Raw genomic sequence first — 16948 nt, 5'->3', positions numbered from 1 at the left:
CGATATTCCGCCCGGCTTGCTTGGTGAATATCTTGTCCATCAATCTTTGATATGTAGCCCCGGCATTTTTTAACCCAAAGGGCATGACCACATAGCAAAAGGTTCCTCCCGAGGTAATGAAGCTAACCTTCTCCTGATCTTCCCGGGCCAAGGGGATCTGATGGTACCCCTGGTAGGCATCCATGAAGCACAGCAATTCATACCCCGATGTCGAATCCACCAGTTGATCAATCCGGGGTAGGGGATAGCAGTCTTTTGGGCAGGCTTTGTTTAGATCCCTGAAGTCAACACACATCCTCCATTTGCCAGCTGATTTGGGTACCAAGACTACATTGGATAGCCAGGTGGGAAACTGGATTTCTCTAATCTGCCCGGCCCTCAATAGTTCCCCCACTTGATCGGCAATTACTTTATCCTTCTCGGGACCGAAGTGTCTCTTCCTCTGCTTTACTGCCCGAGAACCCGGGATGATATTTAACTTGTGCTCTGCTACGTGGGGGGAGATTCCTATCAATTCTGATGAGGACCATGCGAAGATATCCGCATTCTTTGCTAGGCACTGTAGTAATTGAGCCCGGGTCACTGGCTCAAGATCCCGGGCTATCTTTGTTGTTTTCAAGGGCTTCCCGGGTAAAATGCTTACTTCCTCCTGCTCCTCCCCTTCCACCATGTATACCTGTTGGATAGAGTGCACCTCCTCCTTCCCTGGTCTCCTACTCTCTCCACTTCGTCGGGCTCTTTTATTTTCAACTTTGACGGTTTCCGCATAGCACTTGCGGGAAGAGGGCTGATCTCCCCTTACTTCTCCAACTCTGTTCCCCACCGGGAACTTTAACTTCTGATGGTAAGCCGAGGCTACAGCTCGGAGAGCGTTCATAGCCGGCCTGCCTAAAATGATATTGTAAGAGGTAGGAGCACTTACCACCGTGAAAACCGTCATCACCGTCTTCCTGAGCTCCTCAGCTCCTATTGTGAGGGGCAAGGTGATTTCCCCCCGGGGGTAAACTGTGTGGCCAGCAAATCCGAATAATGCCGTTTCCACTGGCTGCAACTGGTAGCCCTCCAAGTCCATCTGATCCAAGACCTCCTGGAAAATAATGTTCACCGAGCTTCCTGAATCGATGAAAATCCGGCGGATGTCATAATTTGCCACCTTCGCTTGGATGACCAGGGCATCATTGTGTGGGAGGCTGACTCCCTGCAGATCCCGGGGACCAAAACTGATCACCGGCCCCTCATCCCTCCCTACATCCTCCACTCCAAAACTCTCTTGTCGGGAATGTGCTTTCCTGGCCCGGTTGGAATCTCCATCCGTTGATCCCCCCGAGATCATTTTAATCACCCCAAGGGTGGGCGACCCTCCTCCGTCCCTGTTTTCCCGACCACGAGACGTTTGACCGATATTATCTTTTTTTTCTTGTCTGACCTGGCCTTTATCCCCCGGTTTGTACCCTGCATCTTTATTTACCCACGGGAGCCCCCGGGGCTTCTTTGTTAACTGTGTCTGCTCCCCGGGGCCCGACTAGGAAGGGGCCCGTTTCAGTCGTCTGCACTCACTTGTGCTGTGAGCACATTCTCCATGATAGGAGCACATCTTGGGAGCGTGTGGCAGGGTTGGAGGTGACCGATATAATTTGGGTCCCTGATCACCGCTGCAAAGATGGACTCCTTCATCCCTGCGCGGCTTCATGGGGGCGTATCTAGAGAAACGCCCGAGATTATTTCCCCGGGCGTTGTCCTCAGCTTTCCCGACTCGATCATTTCTTTCTCGACGGGTGGACTCCCTCTTCTGCCGTTGCGCTTCCTCCATGTTTATGTACTTTTCTGCTCGGGACAGCAGATCCTCAAAATTCCCGGGCTGCTTTTTCACCAAAGACCTGAAAAAATCTCCCTCCTTGAGTCCCTGAGTGAACGCTGTAGTTTTGGTTTCAGGAGCACAAGCCGGCACCTCCAGGGATGCTTTATTGAACCGGCGAATGTACGCCCGAAGAGATTCATCACCTGATTGCTTTACCTCGAATAAGCTAAAGGCAGTCTTCTTATACCTCTTGCTGCTGCTAAAATGGTGCAAGAAAGTGTCTCTGAAACCTGCAAAAGATTGTATGCTCCGGGGTTTCAACTTTTCAAACCACCTCTGGGCGGAGTCCACTAAGGTGGTGAGGAACACCTTGCACTTGATTTTGTCAGAGTAGCAATGTAACATGGCCATATTCTCAAACCGGGTGAGATGCTCGTCAGGGTCTGAGTTTCCATCATACTCCCGTATTTTGGTAGCTTTGAAATGAGCTGGGAGGGGCTCACTCACAATCTCCAGGGAGAAAGGGCATCCCTGGGAAGCATCCGGGGCTGAAACCTGAGATGACCCTGCTTTAGCTTCCAACTCTTTCACTTTCTTCTTTAAATCTTCTAGCTCCTGGACCAAAGAAAAGGTAGGAGCTTTGGAAAATGCCTGGGAATTCTCTTCTCGGTCTCTTTCTTTTTCAAGAGGAGACTCTCCCATTGCCTCATTTTCCTTTGAATGACTGGGTTCAGGTAGGCCCCTTTCGGCGAGGGCTTTTTGGACCGCAGCAGCTATCAACTGAGCCAACTCCTCTGGGAGGTGACTGGGCAACGAATTTTCTTGACCTCCTTCCGGATTTTGAGGACCAGAGTGGTTCCCCGTAGTTTTACGAGTGGTAACCATATCTACGTCTTCAGCTACAGTTTCCCACAGACGGCGCCAATGATGTCAACCGGGCAAATCGGGTAATAGCCGGGTGGGCGATTTGCCAAGTCAAGTGTTTGGATATATGCGCGGATGTTCTTGCAAGTTACTGATGGTCCGGGGTGGTTGAGTTCCCTGTCACCTGGAGGACAGTGCCCGGGATGATTTGAGTAATAACCCTGAAAACACAGAATGTTAGGGAAGCGCCGGAAGTTGTTCCGGCGTATCCACTCCGACGCTCAAGTCAGTAATGTACGCAAAGGAAAACTTAGAGGGAGTAAGAATATTTGTGAGTGCTTGTGAGTATTCCAAAAAGAGTTGATACCTCTGTGAAACACCAACGGAGGGTACTTATAGATGAAGCTGGTGGATAACTTGCCCGTAAAGTTCGGATGGTGGTCCATGACTTGAGATCATGGGCCACGTTGCAAAGTGGTGAGCCATGTACTGGGAGTGGACTTGGTCATGGAGTGTGGGAGGATGGGCTCCGTGATGTCCGGAAGACGTGGTAGTCAGAACGTGTCTCTTCCCCGGATATCTTCCACCCGGGTGCTTCGGAGGTACTTTTCGGACCGGGAAGTTTTTACCCCGGGTATTGGCTAATTATTCACTGGGCGGTGGCTCGCCAAGTAGTTCATTGGGAATTCTTTAGATAACTGAGTGCACAACTTGCCGGGCGTCTGAAGATCCGGAATCCCGTTTTTCACCCCGGTTTAATGAAAGTAATTGCATTTTGATATTTTCTCCCTGCTCTAATCTTGCCCAAGTTTGAGGACCTCTCGGGTCAGGGTCTGTATCCGGGGCCCGGGTTCCCTTGGGACATCAGATAGGAATTGCGAAAATTCCACATTTTGAAAACACAGATTTCCAAATTTCATTGCCCAAATTTCAACATCTAATAGATGTTTTACTCTGGAGTAAACTCTTAATATCCATGCACCCTAATTTTTCCAATGAAATTTTGGATTTTTTCATAAGTTGCACTCAGTTATTTTATTTTTGATCTTCTTGAAGTTTTGATCTTCTTGGGTAGGAGTTTTTGATTTCTTTATGTGCTTGATAAGTCAATTTTGATTCTTGATACTCAAATTTCCTCATTTTGAAGTATACATTCATATAAATGGATCTCGATTTATATATGAATGTACATGTATAATTCGAATTTTATTCATTATGTTCCTATCCTACCTAACTTGATAAAATTATTTATCCCTTCCCCTAGATCTATTAATAATTCAAATATATATATAGACACGCATGGAGATTTTGAAATCATCAAGATAATTGTCTCATTTATCTTAAATCATGAATCTTGAAGAATTTTGGCATATGTGTGTGTATATATATTAGGCAAAAACTTGTGCGAGACGGTCTCACGGGTCATATTTTGTGAGACGGATCTCTTATTTGGGTCATGCATGAAAAAATATTACTTTTTATTGTGAATATCGATAGTATTGACCCGTCTCACAGATAAAAATTTGTGAGACCGTCTCACAAGAGACCTATACTATATATTATAACACTAAAAAATTGTAAGACTATGGGGATATCTTTATTTTCGGGCTCTTTGGATAGTTTGTATCTTAATATTTAATTATCTCATACAACTTTATATAATTTTGATAATTATTAACTACCATTTTTATAATCTAGTACAAAGTTTCGAGTACATAAATATCAGAGTTTGGAAATTTTTCGAGTTTTACAACTACTAATTCTGAAACAGTTATTGCTTAAATATCATATTTCAGTATCATACTTTCAATGTTTTGCATCGATTTTCTTCCGATAAAATACATGTGGGCCCAAATAGTCAAGAAATATTTTGTGGATTACAAAGTGTAAACAAACAAACCCAAGTTTAGATGTGGGGATTTAATTGCAATTTACATGACACACTTTTGCATTATTTTATACCTTCTAGCTAATATGTAATTGTTTTCCCTTTTTTTCTATGACTGGTTAATATTTTTTAAGTTCTCGTAATCTAGATTAGGTTTGGCACGCTAGCTTTGTACAATTTGACAAAAAGGCAAATCCCTAACATTAAATTACAGATTCTTTTAATAAATTTTACAGTAAGACTAAACTTGTCATGGTTCATACCCGACCGAGAATGGGTAATCGACTCCTCTCAAACAATGTTTTTTATTACATTTTTTGTGTAATTTCCCTCGATTTCGAGTCTCACACACCAATCAGCTATCGATCCGCTGGGTGAATTTAAGAAAAATTGCATCACGAGATTAAGAAAAAGGCATCACGAGATTAAACCCACCCTCCCACACGTTTCTCTTATTCTTAATTCTTAATTCCTTGTATGCATGTTCCTTACATATATATATATATATATATATATATATATATATATATATATATATATATATATATATATATATATATATATATATATATTCGCTCCTCATTTTAGTTTTGATGGGTACTTTTGTTTGAACAAGCTCGAATAGTCAAATGAATTGATTTACGAATAGAACGACGACCTTATTAGAATTTCAGGGAAACAAGTTTCTTGAAATGGCAAATTTTTGCAGCGAAGAATCGGACTTGGTTAAGGACATGGAGGCGATGATCCGGCGCCCGGTAACGAAGACTTCGCTTACCGCTGCCTTCTTGATTGTTCTTGCTCTGGGCCTCTTCATCTGCACTCGCGACTACATAGATTCTTCTTTTAATGTAAGTCCAGTTTTTAGGCAATAAATAATTGAGGTTTTCTTCCCTTTATTTTTTCTGGAAATAAAAATTGGGTTTTTTCAGGATTTGAACTTAGGATCGGCCACCCTTTTACATGATTTAAAGGAATATATTTCATTAATCGTTCCCATATAAAACTGAATAAAGATTTTATTGTTTCTTCCCCTGCTGCAGATGATAGCCGGAAATTCCCGACAAAACATTACTCCTATAACTCCCGAAAACAGCGAGTCCACTCCGAAAACTTTCCAATATTTCCCATTGAATTGTTTACTAGGCAACCTATCGGGAACATGTCCCACAAATTACTATCCCTCGACGACATTCTTAGCCGGAAATAACAACAACTCGTCTCCCATACCGTCCCCTACGTGCCCGGATCACTTCCGTTGGATCCACGAAGACTTATTGGGATGGCGGGAGACGGGAATTACTAAAGACATGGTGATGAATGCTCGTCCAATGGCCGATTTTCGACTGGTGATATCGAACGGGAAAGTTTACGTCGAAACGTATCGAAAAGCGTTTCAAAGTCGGGACACTTTTACTCTATGGGGTATCCTGCAGTTGCTGAGGAGGTATCCCGGGAAAGTGCCTGATTTGGAGTTGATGTTCGATTGTTCCGACAGGCCGAGTATTAGGAAGGCTTTGAATAACAATCCAGCTTTGTTTCGATACTGTGGCGATGACTCCTCGGTGGAGATTGTGTTTCCAGATTGGTCTTTCTGGGGATGGTACTTGTTTTCACATAATATCAAATTTCATCGTTATTATAATTTTTCAACGCCAATAAAATCTCTACGCCAAAAAAAATGTTAAAATAAGTTGCATATCATCATATTGAATCTCATTAATTATTATTAATTATCATTGAATGATGAAGTACATGTGAAATAATATATCATATACATATATATATCATATCATATAACTTTCAGATTTATTTAAAAATTCTGGTTCCGTTCGTGGTCACGCGGGTTTATACGCAGATAAATTAAATGGCGACATTATTTTTTCATTATTTAGGCCGGAGATTAATATAAAACCATGGGAGGCAATATCCAAGGATATAACAGAAGGGAGTAAAGGGAGAAGCTGGATGGAGAAGGAGCCATATGCTCACTGGAAGGGAAATCCAGCAGTTAATCCAAAAAGGAATGATTTGCTCAAATGTAATGTTTCACAAGAGCAAGAGTGGAATGCTCGTGTTTATGCTCAGGTGTGTGTCACTGTTCATTTAACCAGTAAACCGTGGCACGCCATATCTGGCTCTTAGATTTATACTGATAATTAGACTTATTATAAATATTCATTAGTTAGGATAGTTATTGAAGTGGGATAATTAGTTTTGTTTCAGTAAGATTTAACTATTTTGTCTTAATTAACGTGACATTTTCATGATATATTATATTTTAATATGTTTTCTGTGAACGATGATGAGTCATTAGTTGATTATAATATTTGTTTCATCCAACGTTTGATTCAAGTTCTACGTACCACGAGCAAAACGATTATTAAATTGCTAATATTAATGAAACTTGAAATAAATCCACAGGATTGGGGACGTGAAGAAAGACAAGGTTTCAGGCACTCAGACTTGAGCACCCAATGCACTCACAGGTAGGATATCTAATAGCCTTCATGTTATATAATATATATATTCAAAAAAATTATATATTTTAAAAAATTTACATTATTATTTATTTATTTACCATAGGTACAAAATCTATGTGGAAGGAGTTGGTTGGTCAGTGAGTGAGAAATACATAATGGCTTGTGATTCCATGACATTACTGGTAAAGCCTCACTACTACGATTTCTTCACAAGAAGTTTGATGCCATTGCGACATTACTGGCCGATTAAAGACTACGACATGTGCCCGTCTGTTAAGTTTGCTGTTGACTGGGGAAATACTCATAAGCGACAGGTAATTTGATTATTCATATTCACATCCGGAAAATAATTCGTCTACTGAATTTTTTCGTTTTGGGTTTTGGTCTACTGAATAGTCAAATTTTGGATTTGGTACAATAACTTCTGACTTTTTTTTTTTTGGCTTTTACATCTATTTCATTTCCACTTTCAATTCGAACCAACTCCATTGGTTTCAAAACCTATTAAATTCAGTTTTGGAACCATGGTCGGGCTTATGAGTTATGCGTACGCCCTTGCAGGGAGACACAAATCAATTGTTAGTATCCTCGTATTACGTCTAAGGATTCGATTCTAAATTGGTGATGTGGGGTCCATATATTTTTATGAATACGGATGTCCAAATCAATTTTGGATCTTTAGAATATAGGTAAAAACTTGTTTGAGACGGTTTTACGGGTCGAATTTGTGAGACGGAACTCTTATTTGAGTTATCCATGAAAAAATGTAATTTTTTATGCTAAGAGTATTACTTTTTATTGTGAATATGGGTAGGGTTGACCAGGGGCGGAGCCAGGAATTCGATTATACCTGGGCTAGAATTTTAAACTCTAAAATCTTTTAATATTTTAAATTATCTACCCGGGCTAATATCAAATTTATCCAAAATTATAAAAAAAATTACATATAAAATTTTTAAAAATTTTTTAGAACACCCGGGCTTGAACTAAAGTGTCCCTCCGCCCCTGGGGTTGACCCGTCTCACATATTAGTATCCGTGAGACGGTCTCACATGAGACCCACTCTTAGATCTATCATTAGAGTAACGCGGATTTGGATCCTCTACTTTATGAAAACACATCACCAAGTGATGTGCACTTTTTATAGGAGATGATCATCACATTATCATCTCGTTTAATTTGACAACTTTTTAAATTCATCTCATCATGAGATGTCCATAAGATGATCACGTGATCATCTCATGTAAAAAGTGCACGGCACCAAATACTGTGTTTTCAGTACTGTAGAGGATCCAAATCCGAGTAACGCACATGAATTCTATCTGGATAAATTATCTACAAAATCCTTCTGCCACAAAGGTAATTCCCTAATGCATTGATTTGATAAAAACAGGCAGAGGCCATTGGTAAGGCAGGAAGCAGCTTCATCCGACAAGACCTGAAGATGGATTATGTTTACGATTACATGTTTCATGTGTTGAATCAGTATGCTACGCTGTTAACATACAAGCCCACGGTGCCCGAAGGAGCTGTCGAAATCTGCTCTGAATCCATCTCTTGCCCTGCACAAGGGTTGCCTAAGGAATACTTGGATGAATCTATGGTTGGAGGGTTTGTCGATTCAAATCCATGCACGATGGCTCCACCGTATGATCCGGCATCGTTTCAGTCCTTTCTTCGGAGGAAGGATGAGGAGACTAAGAAAGTGGAGGCTTTGGAGAAACAGTATCGGGAGAGGCAAATTATGGGAAAACATTAGAACCCTATTTCAGATTTGAGTTCTTTGATTTTTACCTGAGCCATTAATTTTCCCTATTTCTCGAAAATACGAGGGGATTAAAGAATTATCAATTTTTTTCGTTTGGCTAGGCACGCGTTTGCTGCAAAGTTGTCGCGCCATGTATTTTTTTTAGAATAAATAAATTTTTTTATCCACCAACTTGTCTTATTTTTGGTGCATTAAGCATTCAAATTTTGGTTTTTGTACACAGACTTTGATTTTCTCTGGTTTTAATTCTTAAATTATAGGAATACCGGCGTAACATCGAAAAATACTTATCTTGTGCCAGAATATGCTGAAGTGGTACCGAAAATTGCTAACATGATATAATAGCATCACGTCAATAATCGGATAAAAAATAGTAGGAAACTAAAAAGTGCACCAAAACGAAAATTTAATGAGTGGATCAAAATCCAAAATAGAATAATTGACCAAAAAAAATATTCCCCTATTTACAATTTGACTAATAGCAAATATTATCCAACAAAATTCTAGATGTTTTTCATTAATTTAACTACATGTATGGTCATAGTTCATAGAAAAACAAGAGTCAAATTTTTTTTTTGCGAGGCCGATTCTAAGAAAAATTTACCTCGATAACTTATCGTGATATGCGTGATCGACTCCTCTCGATCAAAAGAATTTTAAACTTTTATGCATAAGTTTTCCTCGATCGAATTAGAGTTTCATACACACCAGTGTATAGATATGCATCCTCAAAAAGAACAAGCTTGCGGGTGTAATTTTTCTAAGAAAAGGCACCACGAGATTAAACCCACACAGTCACACATTTATCTTCCTCTTAATTCCTCGTATGCATTTTCCTTGCATGCGTGACTTCTCCAAAATACCATGAGTAAAAATATGTATAAAACTCCTATTTACTCTTAATGGCTGATTTTATTTAACAAGCTCAAATGAATTAATTCACACTCATAAAACGACCTTAAAGTTCCAGGGAAACAAGTTTCTTGATATGGGATTCTTTTGCGGCGAAGTGTCGGACTTGGTAAGAGGTATGGAGGCGATTATCCGGCGGCCATTGTTGAAGACTTCGGTGACCGCTGTCTTCTTGCTTGTTCTTGCTCTCGGCCTCTTCATCTGTACTCGCGACTACAAAGATTCTTCTGCTAATGTAAGTCTAGTTTTTAATCAATAAATTATTGGGTTTTCAGATTTTGAACTCACGATATTCAGCAACCCTTTTAGAACAACGAAAAACAAAACTCCTCTTTTGTGCCTTTTTAGGGAAAATGATTTTTTTTTTTTACTTGTTCAACTTTCGCTTGTTCGTCTATTAAGTTTTCAAAATTTTGTTTTGGGACACATCAGGTTTTACTTTTAAGTTATTATAGTGTAATCGTTGACGTGACATCTAATAATTCAATATTTTTTATGTCACATCATTATTTTTCTATGCTTTGTCATCATTTTCTAGTTTCACATGAGTATTTTTTAATGTCACGTCAGTATTTTTCGGTGTCACGTTTATAATTTAACCAAAAAAACTGAAAATTAAAATTGAGTAACCAAAACCTAAAGTCGAACATGTTAGTTGACAAAAAAAAAACTATTTTCCAGATTTAGCGTATCCATGCAACTCAATTCAAACAAGCAACAAATTGAAATAGTAGATTCAATTCATCGGATACATCAAATGATTCCGAGTCTCGAGCTAATCGAATCTGAATAAAAATTTAAAGTTCTTACAAACCCTACCGAGATAATTATATTTATTTGGTTTTTCTTCTCTTCTTGTAGATGATAGCTGGAAACTCCCGACAAATTAATAATCCTGAAACTCCTGAAAGCAGCGAGTCAGCTCCCAAAACTTTACGATATCTCCCGTTGAATTGTTCACTAGGCAACCTATCTCGGACCTGTCCCGCAAATTACTTTACCTCGACTAAATTCTTACCCGAAAATGGCAACAAGTCATCTCCCACACCGTCGGAAACGTGCCCAGATTACTTCCGTTGGATTTACGAAGACTTATGGGCGTGGAGGGAGACAGGAATTACAAAAGAGATGGTGATGAATGCTCGTCCAATGGCCCATTTTCGACTGGTGATATTGGAAGGGAGAGTTTACGTGGAAAAGCTCCGAGAAGTGTTTCAAAGTAGGGACGTTTTTACTATATGGGGTATCCTGCAGTTGCTGAGGAGATATCCTGGCAGAGTGCCTGATTTGGAGTTGATGTTCGATTGCTCCGATACGCCAAGTCTTAGGAAGGGTTTGAATAACAATCCAGCTTCGTTTCGATACTGTGGCAACAAGGACTCGGTGCAGATTTTGTTTCCAGATTGGTCATTCTGGGGATGGTACGTGTTTCCAATCATTAATTTTCGAGTCAGAGACAATTAATCCAAAAAATTTAGTGCAGATATGTCTTGAAACAAGATTATCATGATATCAATTCCGCATAAAAGATTAAAAACTAAAGAAAATACAATAATTGCGCATGAAGTTGATGAGAAAACACAAAAGAATTAAGTTTCAAGTGGTATTCTGTTAACCATAGGTTATATACTTATTTAGTACGCACATAAGTGTACAGTGGTTGAATCTAGCTTAGTATTAGCTATCATTCAATAAAGATATACATATTATATATATACGTACTATCGAACTTGAGACCTCGTCTCAAACTTTGGATCTTGGTGTTAGATGGACTAGAAGTCATCGGCTGAAACAATACTTAACATAACATATAACTTTCTGATTTATTGAAAATTTATGATTCCGTCGTCCTTGATTAATGCATGTGTTTTTCATTATTTAGGCCAGAGATTAATATAAAACCATGGGAGACATTATCCAAGGGTATAGCAGAAGGGAATAAGAGGACAAGCTGGATGGAGAAGGAACCATATGCTTATTGGAAGGGAAATCCGACAGTTAATCCAAGAAGAAAAGATTTGCTCAGATGTAATGTTTCACCAAAACAAGATTGGAATGCTCGTGTTTACGCCCACGTATGTCGTCACAAATTAATTTAAACTAGTAAATATTGGCAAGCAATTCATACATACACACAGATTAAATTTAATATAAAATAAAATTTTATGCGTAATATTTAGGTCAAAATGATGTTAGAGTGATCAAAGTTGATTTTGAAGTTTTTATTTGTTTTCTTTTAAAAATAATGAGATTATGGCCGAAAAGAGGTAATTGGAAATTAATATTTTAATATATATGTTTTTGGAGACAAAAAAATAGTGACTAATGAGATTTCAAGCTTTATATAATAATCTTAAAACTAAAAAATTTCAAGATGAAATATGATTTTCTTAATGTTTTATTAAATTAATTATTTTTAGTAAATAACTTTTGACTAGGAGTATTATTAAAGTCCTAAAGTTGGATAATTTATTGTTTTTAAAAATAAGGTCAATCTATATTTTTGTTTTAAAACTAATGTATATTCTATAATTATGTTTTTGCAGGATTGGAAACGCGAAGAAAGACAAGGTTTCAAGCACTCAGACTTGAGCACCCAATGCACTCACAGGTGGGATAGCTAGTTTATTTAAGAGTATTACTTTTTATTATGAATATCGGTAGGGTTGACTCATCTCACAGACCTACTCTTAGAATAATATAATAATATCAATTATTTATTTTTATAAATATATATGTATAATGAATTTTATTGTTTATATTAATTCAAGAAATATAATACAAACATTAGTGAAATTTTATTTTTATGTAAATAAGTAAATTTATGTTGGTTGAATCGAGTTATTTAGGTACAAAGTGTATGTCGAAGGAGTTGGTTGGTCAGTGAGTGAGAAATACATAATGGCATGCGACTCCATGGCGTTATTGGTAAATCCTCACTACTTCGAGTTCTTCTCAAGAAGCTTGATGCCATTGCAACATTACTGGCCGATCAAAGACTACGACATGTGCGCATCTATTAAATTTGCTGTTGATTGGGGAAATACTCATCAGCAACAGGTCATTTTCTTTTCTTTACTTGATTCTTCAAATATTCACAATATTACAAATTTGAAGTTCGTATTTATTTTTATTACATTGGAGTGTTGACATAGAGTCGGAAAATACTACTGGAAATTGCAAAAGTTTCTGACACCACGTTAGCGATAGGACCAAATTAAGACAAAAATTAAAAGCTTATACACCAAAACAAAGTTTTGAATGCTTATTTGTTGGGTGCAATAATTGTCCTTGCTTGATAGAGCGATCGAACCGTGTTGCTTGAACTGCTGGGCGGTTTAAAAGATTTGAGTTGCACCATTACTACTAGCTATAGTTTTGGCAAAGCGGCAAACGCTCGGTCCTACAATTGGTATCAGAGTCAAGGTCACGGGTTCGATTCCCAATGATTTCAAGGAGTGCAATTATTGGGAGGGATATTGTTGGGTGCAATAATTGCCTCTGCTTTGTAGAGCGATCGAATCGTGGTGCTTGAACTGCTGTGCAGTTTAAAAGATTTGATTGCACCATTTCCACCAGTTATAGCTTTTGGTAAAGCGTCAAGCGCTCGGTCCAACATGAGTGTACCAAAATTAGTGGGCTAATAAAGTTGCTTTCCCAAACTTGAATTCTTGTTAAAATTTGATGACTCATTGATCTAGTTCAATTCCTAAAAATAAAAAACCAAAACTGTGTGGAACTGTGATTGAAAGTGCAAATTATTGGTAAATTTTAAAGATCACTAGACATTCATAGACAATTTAATTCAATTATTTCTGAATAAATGATTAAAATTACAAAATCCTTCTGCCACAATGGTAGGTAATTCCCTAATGGATTGATTTGATAAACAGGCAGAGGCAATTGATAAGGCGGGAAGCATCTTTATCCAACAAGGCCTGAAGATGGATTACGTTTACGATTACATGTTTCATGTGTTGAATCAGTATGCTAAGCTGTTAACATACAAGCCCACGGTGCCTGAAGGAGCTGTCGAAATGTGTTCCGAATCGATCGCTTGCCCCGCAGAAGGGTTGCGGAAGAAATGCTTGGATGAATCTATGGTTGAAGGGTTTGTCTATACGAATCCATGCGCAATGGATCCACCTTATGATCCGGTGTCGTTTCAGTCTTTTCTTCGACGAAAAGATGAGTCGATGAAGAAAGTGGAGGCTTTGGAGAAAGAGTACAGGGAGAGATCAGGCAACATGGGAAAAAACTAGGAACCCTAACTCAGATTTGGGCTTTTTGTTTCTGCATGAGCCATTTTCCGAAATTATCTAAAAAAAAAAATGAGGGGATTTTTGGTTGGTTTAATTATATCAATTTCTTTTTTCATTTGTCTAGGCAATTGTTTGCTGCAGTGTTTACCGTTTCGTAATTTATATATGTTTATTACAAACTTTAAGTAAGTAATACAAGTAGTTTAAATAAATAATTATGTTAGATAATAGTCGGATTAAATTTAAATAACTTGTGGAACATATAACTTATGATAAATAAACGATTTTCTCAATTGACTGACTGATTTTTGTATATTTTTTTGTTAAAAATATAAAGAGATATTTTAATCCATATACTTAAAAATTGAGAATATTTCAATTTTAATTGGATATATAAGTTGTTTTGTTTAGAATATCACTCCTATAAATTTATTAAAGTCTAGTTTTCATCTATTAACATGAATATTTTTATTTGTTATGACATGAAAGCCATGTTATGACATGAGAGCGTTCACCTCAATCGTTTAAGTATCTCAAGATTTCACCCACATTGTTCGATCTAAAACATGGTTCTGATACCACTTGTTATGACATGGAAGTCACGTATCTGCACTATGATATGATATGGTCCACTTTGAACTTAAGATCTCGTAGATTTGCTTTTGGACTTCACCTAAAATACCTCATATTAATGGAGATATCATTCTGTTATATTAATTAATGATCTTCTTCTTGATTTTTCAATGTAGGGCTTTGATTGTATTTCCAAGATAAAGATAATGAAATAAATGTCATTCAATTATGAGTCCAAAATTTTAATGCAAACACCTTGTATATCATTCCAAGACTAGGCATTTATCATTAATGTGCCACACTTGGGAAATCCATAACGGACCATATGTCATCAATCCACTGTAAATCAAAATTATATCTACCAAATGAAAAATTTATTGAAGAATTTGAAAAACATAAGGTACTCAAGGGAATTAAGGCACATAATGTTGCATTCAGTAAGTTAGTGCTTTGATGATATTGAAGCTCATCTCACTTGGATCTGTTGCCTGCAACTCAACCTGGATCCCGTCCAGTTCCCTCTTGAATCTGTCCTTGGAGCTTGCGTACACCATCTTCATTCTCACTTTCGACGTCTCCGGCGACCTGAAATCCCAACAGAGTCCATATGAATTTAAAGTTATGAGGACGACTAGAGCGCCCGTTTATTCATACCAAGCGATGAAGTAAATCTTGCTCTTCTGGCAATTTTCATTGGTGATGAAGTCGAAATCGAAGACAGCATAGCGGCACTCGTCGGACGGGAGAGATGCGATGAAATCTTCGTAGCTGTCCCCGGGGCTTCCGAGCTTCTCCACGACCACCTGCTGCCCCTCGATCTTGAAGACTCTGAAACGGTAATTTCTCTTTACTTTTAATTCCAAGAAATTTAGCTTACAGACGTCGTGCACCGCCGTCCCAGACGCAGCATTTGCCTACAAAGATATTATCTTTCTGAGACATTTTAATAAAACTTGTTAGGTGTCCATCGGCCATCTCATGCCTTGTCACCAAAACTAGAAACAAAACAATACTATATGTTATGATAAAACGAGACTCAGACGAACTGATTTTGACCTTTTCAAATACGCAATAAACCAAGACGAAGACCACAAAGGTTTCTCGATCAAACCCCCCATTACTGATAATCAACTCCACACTAAGCAAATAGCCCCTAAGCACACATCTCACTACACACAGTAGGCAAACTTAACCATGCTGAAAACGACACTGATCGAGATAACACAAGGAACCGAGGGTAATTTCAATCTCTCATACGCTCTCGTATATCACTTGAGGATTAGAGAGGAAAAAAAGAAGAGAAGAACTCACATGTACCAAGCAAAGAGCACTACAGGCAAAAGAAGAATGAGGAGTACAGCTCACAATTTCACGCTACTGTCTCTGTCCCAAACTCATGTTTAGTTGCCAAGGAACAATCAGTATTCAGATATAAGACATAACAACCTAGTAGACAACACTTTAAAGAAATGACTTTGGGTTATTGGGCTTGAGATAAAGTTGGGTCAAACCCAACAAAACTTAAATTTAACTTGTAAATTTTACCCAACTCCTCTCAAAATCTTCTCATTTAAAGAAAAATATATCAAATTGTTCTATTCCATCAATCAAAAAACCAACATGGAACGTACGTCTCAAAGAATAGCCAAGAAAAAAAAAAAGAATAGTGAAAAGAATTTATAAAATGTACGTAGGAAAATTTTGCAACTAACAATATGTCAAACTAGTAAAAGTATGCATTCGAAATCAAAGAGAAAAGACCAGAGGGGTTACCATTTTGGCTTCCTATCAAGGAGAAAGAGACCTGCAAAATTATTATTAGTATTATAACTATGAGAAAAAAGAAGAAAGGGAATGAATGGAAAAAGTCGCATGGATTCTTGAAATTTGACGAAAATTGGAAATTAGCGTGGTGAGTTTCCAAACAAGAGACAAACGCGGTGACTAAGAGAGAATTAAGTGTCGATATTTGTCTTGCAACTTTTCATCTTCGCTTCATGATCTCCTTATTCTTTACCAAACTTTTTCCCAGGAAAAATCATGATAAATAGATCTCCTATATATATATAAAATCTTCTTATTCTTTAACAAACTTTTATCCCGGAAAAATCATGATAAACAGATCAAATTATATATATATATATATATATATATAGATCAACACTAGTAAACAACATCTGTCACGCCTCGAGATCGTGGTCAGTCGACACTGAAGTTTTTTAGCAATCACACAACCAAAAGGTAAAAACTTGTGTAAGACGGTCTCACGGGTCGTATTTTGTGAGATGGATCTCTATTTGGATCATCCATGAAAAAATATTGTTTTTATGCTAAGAGTATTACTTTTTATTGTGAAGGCAGAGTTGACTTGCTTCACATATAAAGATTCGTGAGACCGTC

At 37.9% G+C, this 16948-nt stretch overlaps 3 protein-coding genes across 3 annotated transcripts; 2 read left to right on the top strand and 1 right to left on the bottom strand.

Annotated features, from left to right (window-relative positions):
• The first annotated feature begins 5125 nt into the window (after positions 1-5125).
• On the top strand, positions 5126-8998 carry LOC140841053 (uncharacterized). The gene is made up of 6 exons (XM_073208219.1): positions 5126-5401; positions 5594-6153; positions 6446-6638; positions 6975-7039; positions 7137-7347; positions 8427-8998. The coding sequence occupies exons 1-6, from the start codon at positions 5243-5245 to the stop codon at positions 8790-8792; spliced, it is 1554 nt and encodes a 517-aa protein (XP_073064320.1). The 5' UTR covers positions 5126-5242; the 3' UTR covers positions 8793-8998.
• A 741-nt stretch (positions 8999-9739) lies between these two features.
• On the top strand, positions 9740-14141 carry LOC140841052 (uncharacterized). Its single transcript, XM_073208218.1, has 6 exons — positions 9740-9948; positions 10575-11134; positions 11596-11788; positions 12260-12324; positions 12563-12773; positions 13607-14141. The coding sequence occupies exons 1-6, from the start codon at positions 9790-9792 to the stop codon at positions 13973-13975; spliced, it is 1557 nt and encodes a 518-aa protein (XP_073064319.1). The 5' UTR covers positions 9740-9789; the 3' UTR covers positions 13976-14141.
• A 663-nt stretch (positions 14142-14804) lies between these two features.
• On the bottom strand, positions 14805-16489 carry LOC140841054 (actin-depolymerizing factor 7-like). Its single transcript, XM_073208220.1, has 3 exons — positions 16322-16489; positions 15203-15462; positions 14805-15133 (listed from the first exon to the last, which is right to left on the bottom strand). Exons 1-3 carry the CDS (start codon positions 16322-16324, stop codon positions 14983-14985), a joined length of 414 nt encoding a protein of 137 aa, XP_073064321.1. The 5' UTR covers positions 16325-16489; the 3' UTR covers positions 14805-14982.
• Between the last annotated feature and the right edge of the window lie 459 nt (positions 16490-16948).

The sequence above is a fragment of the Primulina eburnea genome, chromosome 9, assembly GCF_022965805.1.
Source record: "Primulina eburnea isolate SZY01 chromosome 9, ASM2296580v1, whole genome shotgun sequence".
Lineage (NCBI taxonomy): Eukaryota > Viridiplantae > Streptophyta > Magnoliopsida > Lamiales > Gesneriaceae > Primulina > Primulina eburnea.
Note: the sequence above shows the minus strand (reverse complement) of the source record. Positions and strands in the feature narration are given on the sequence as shown.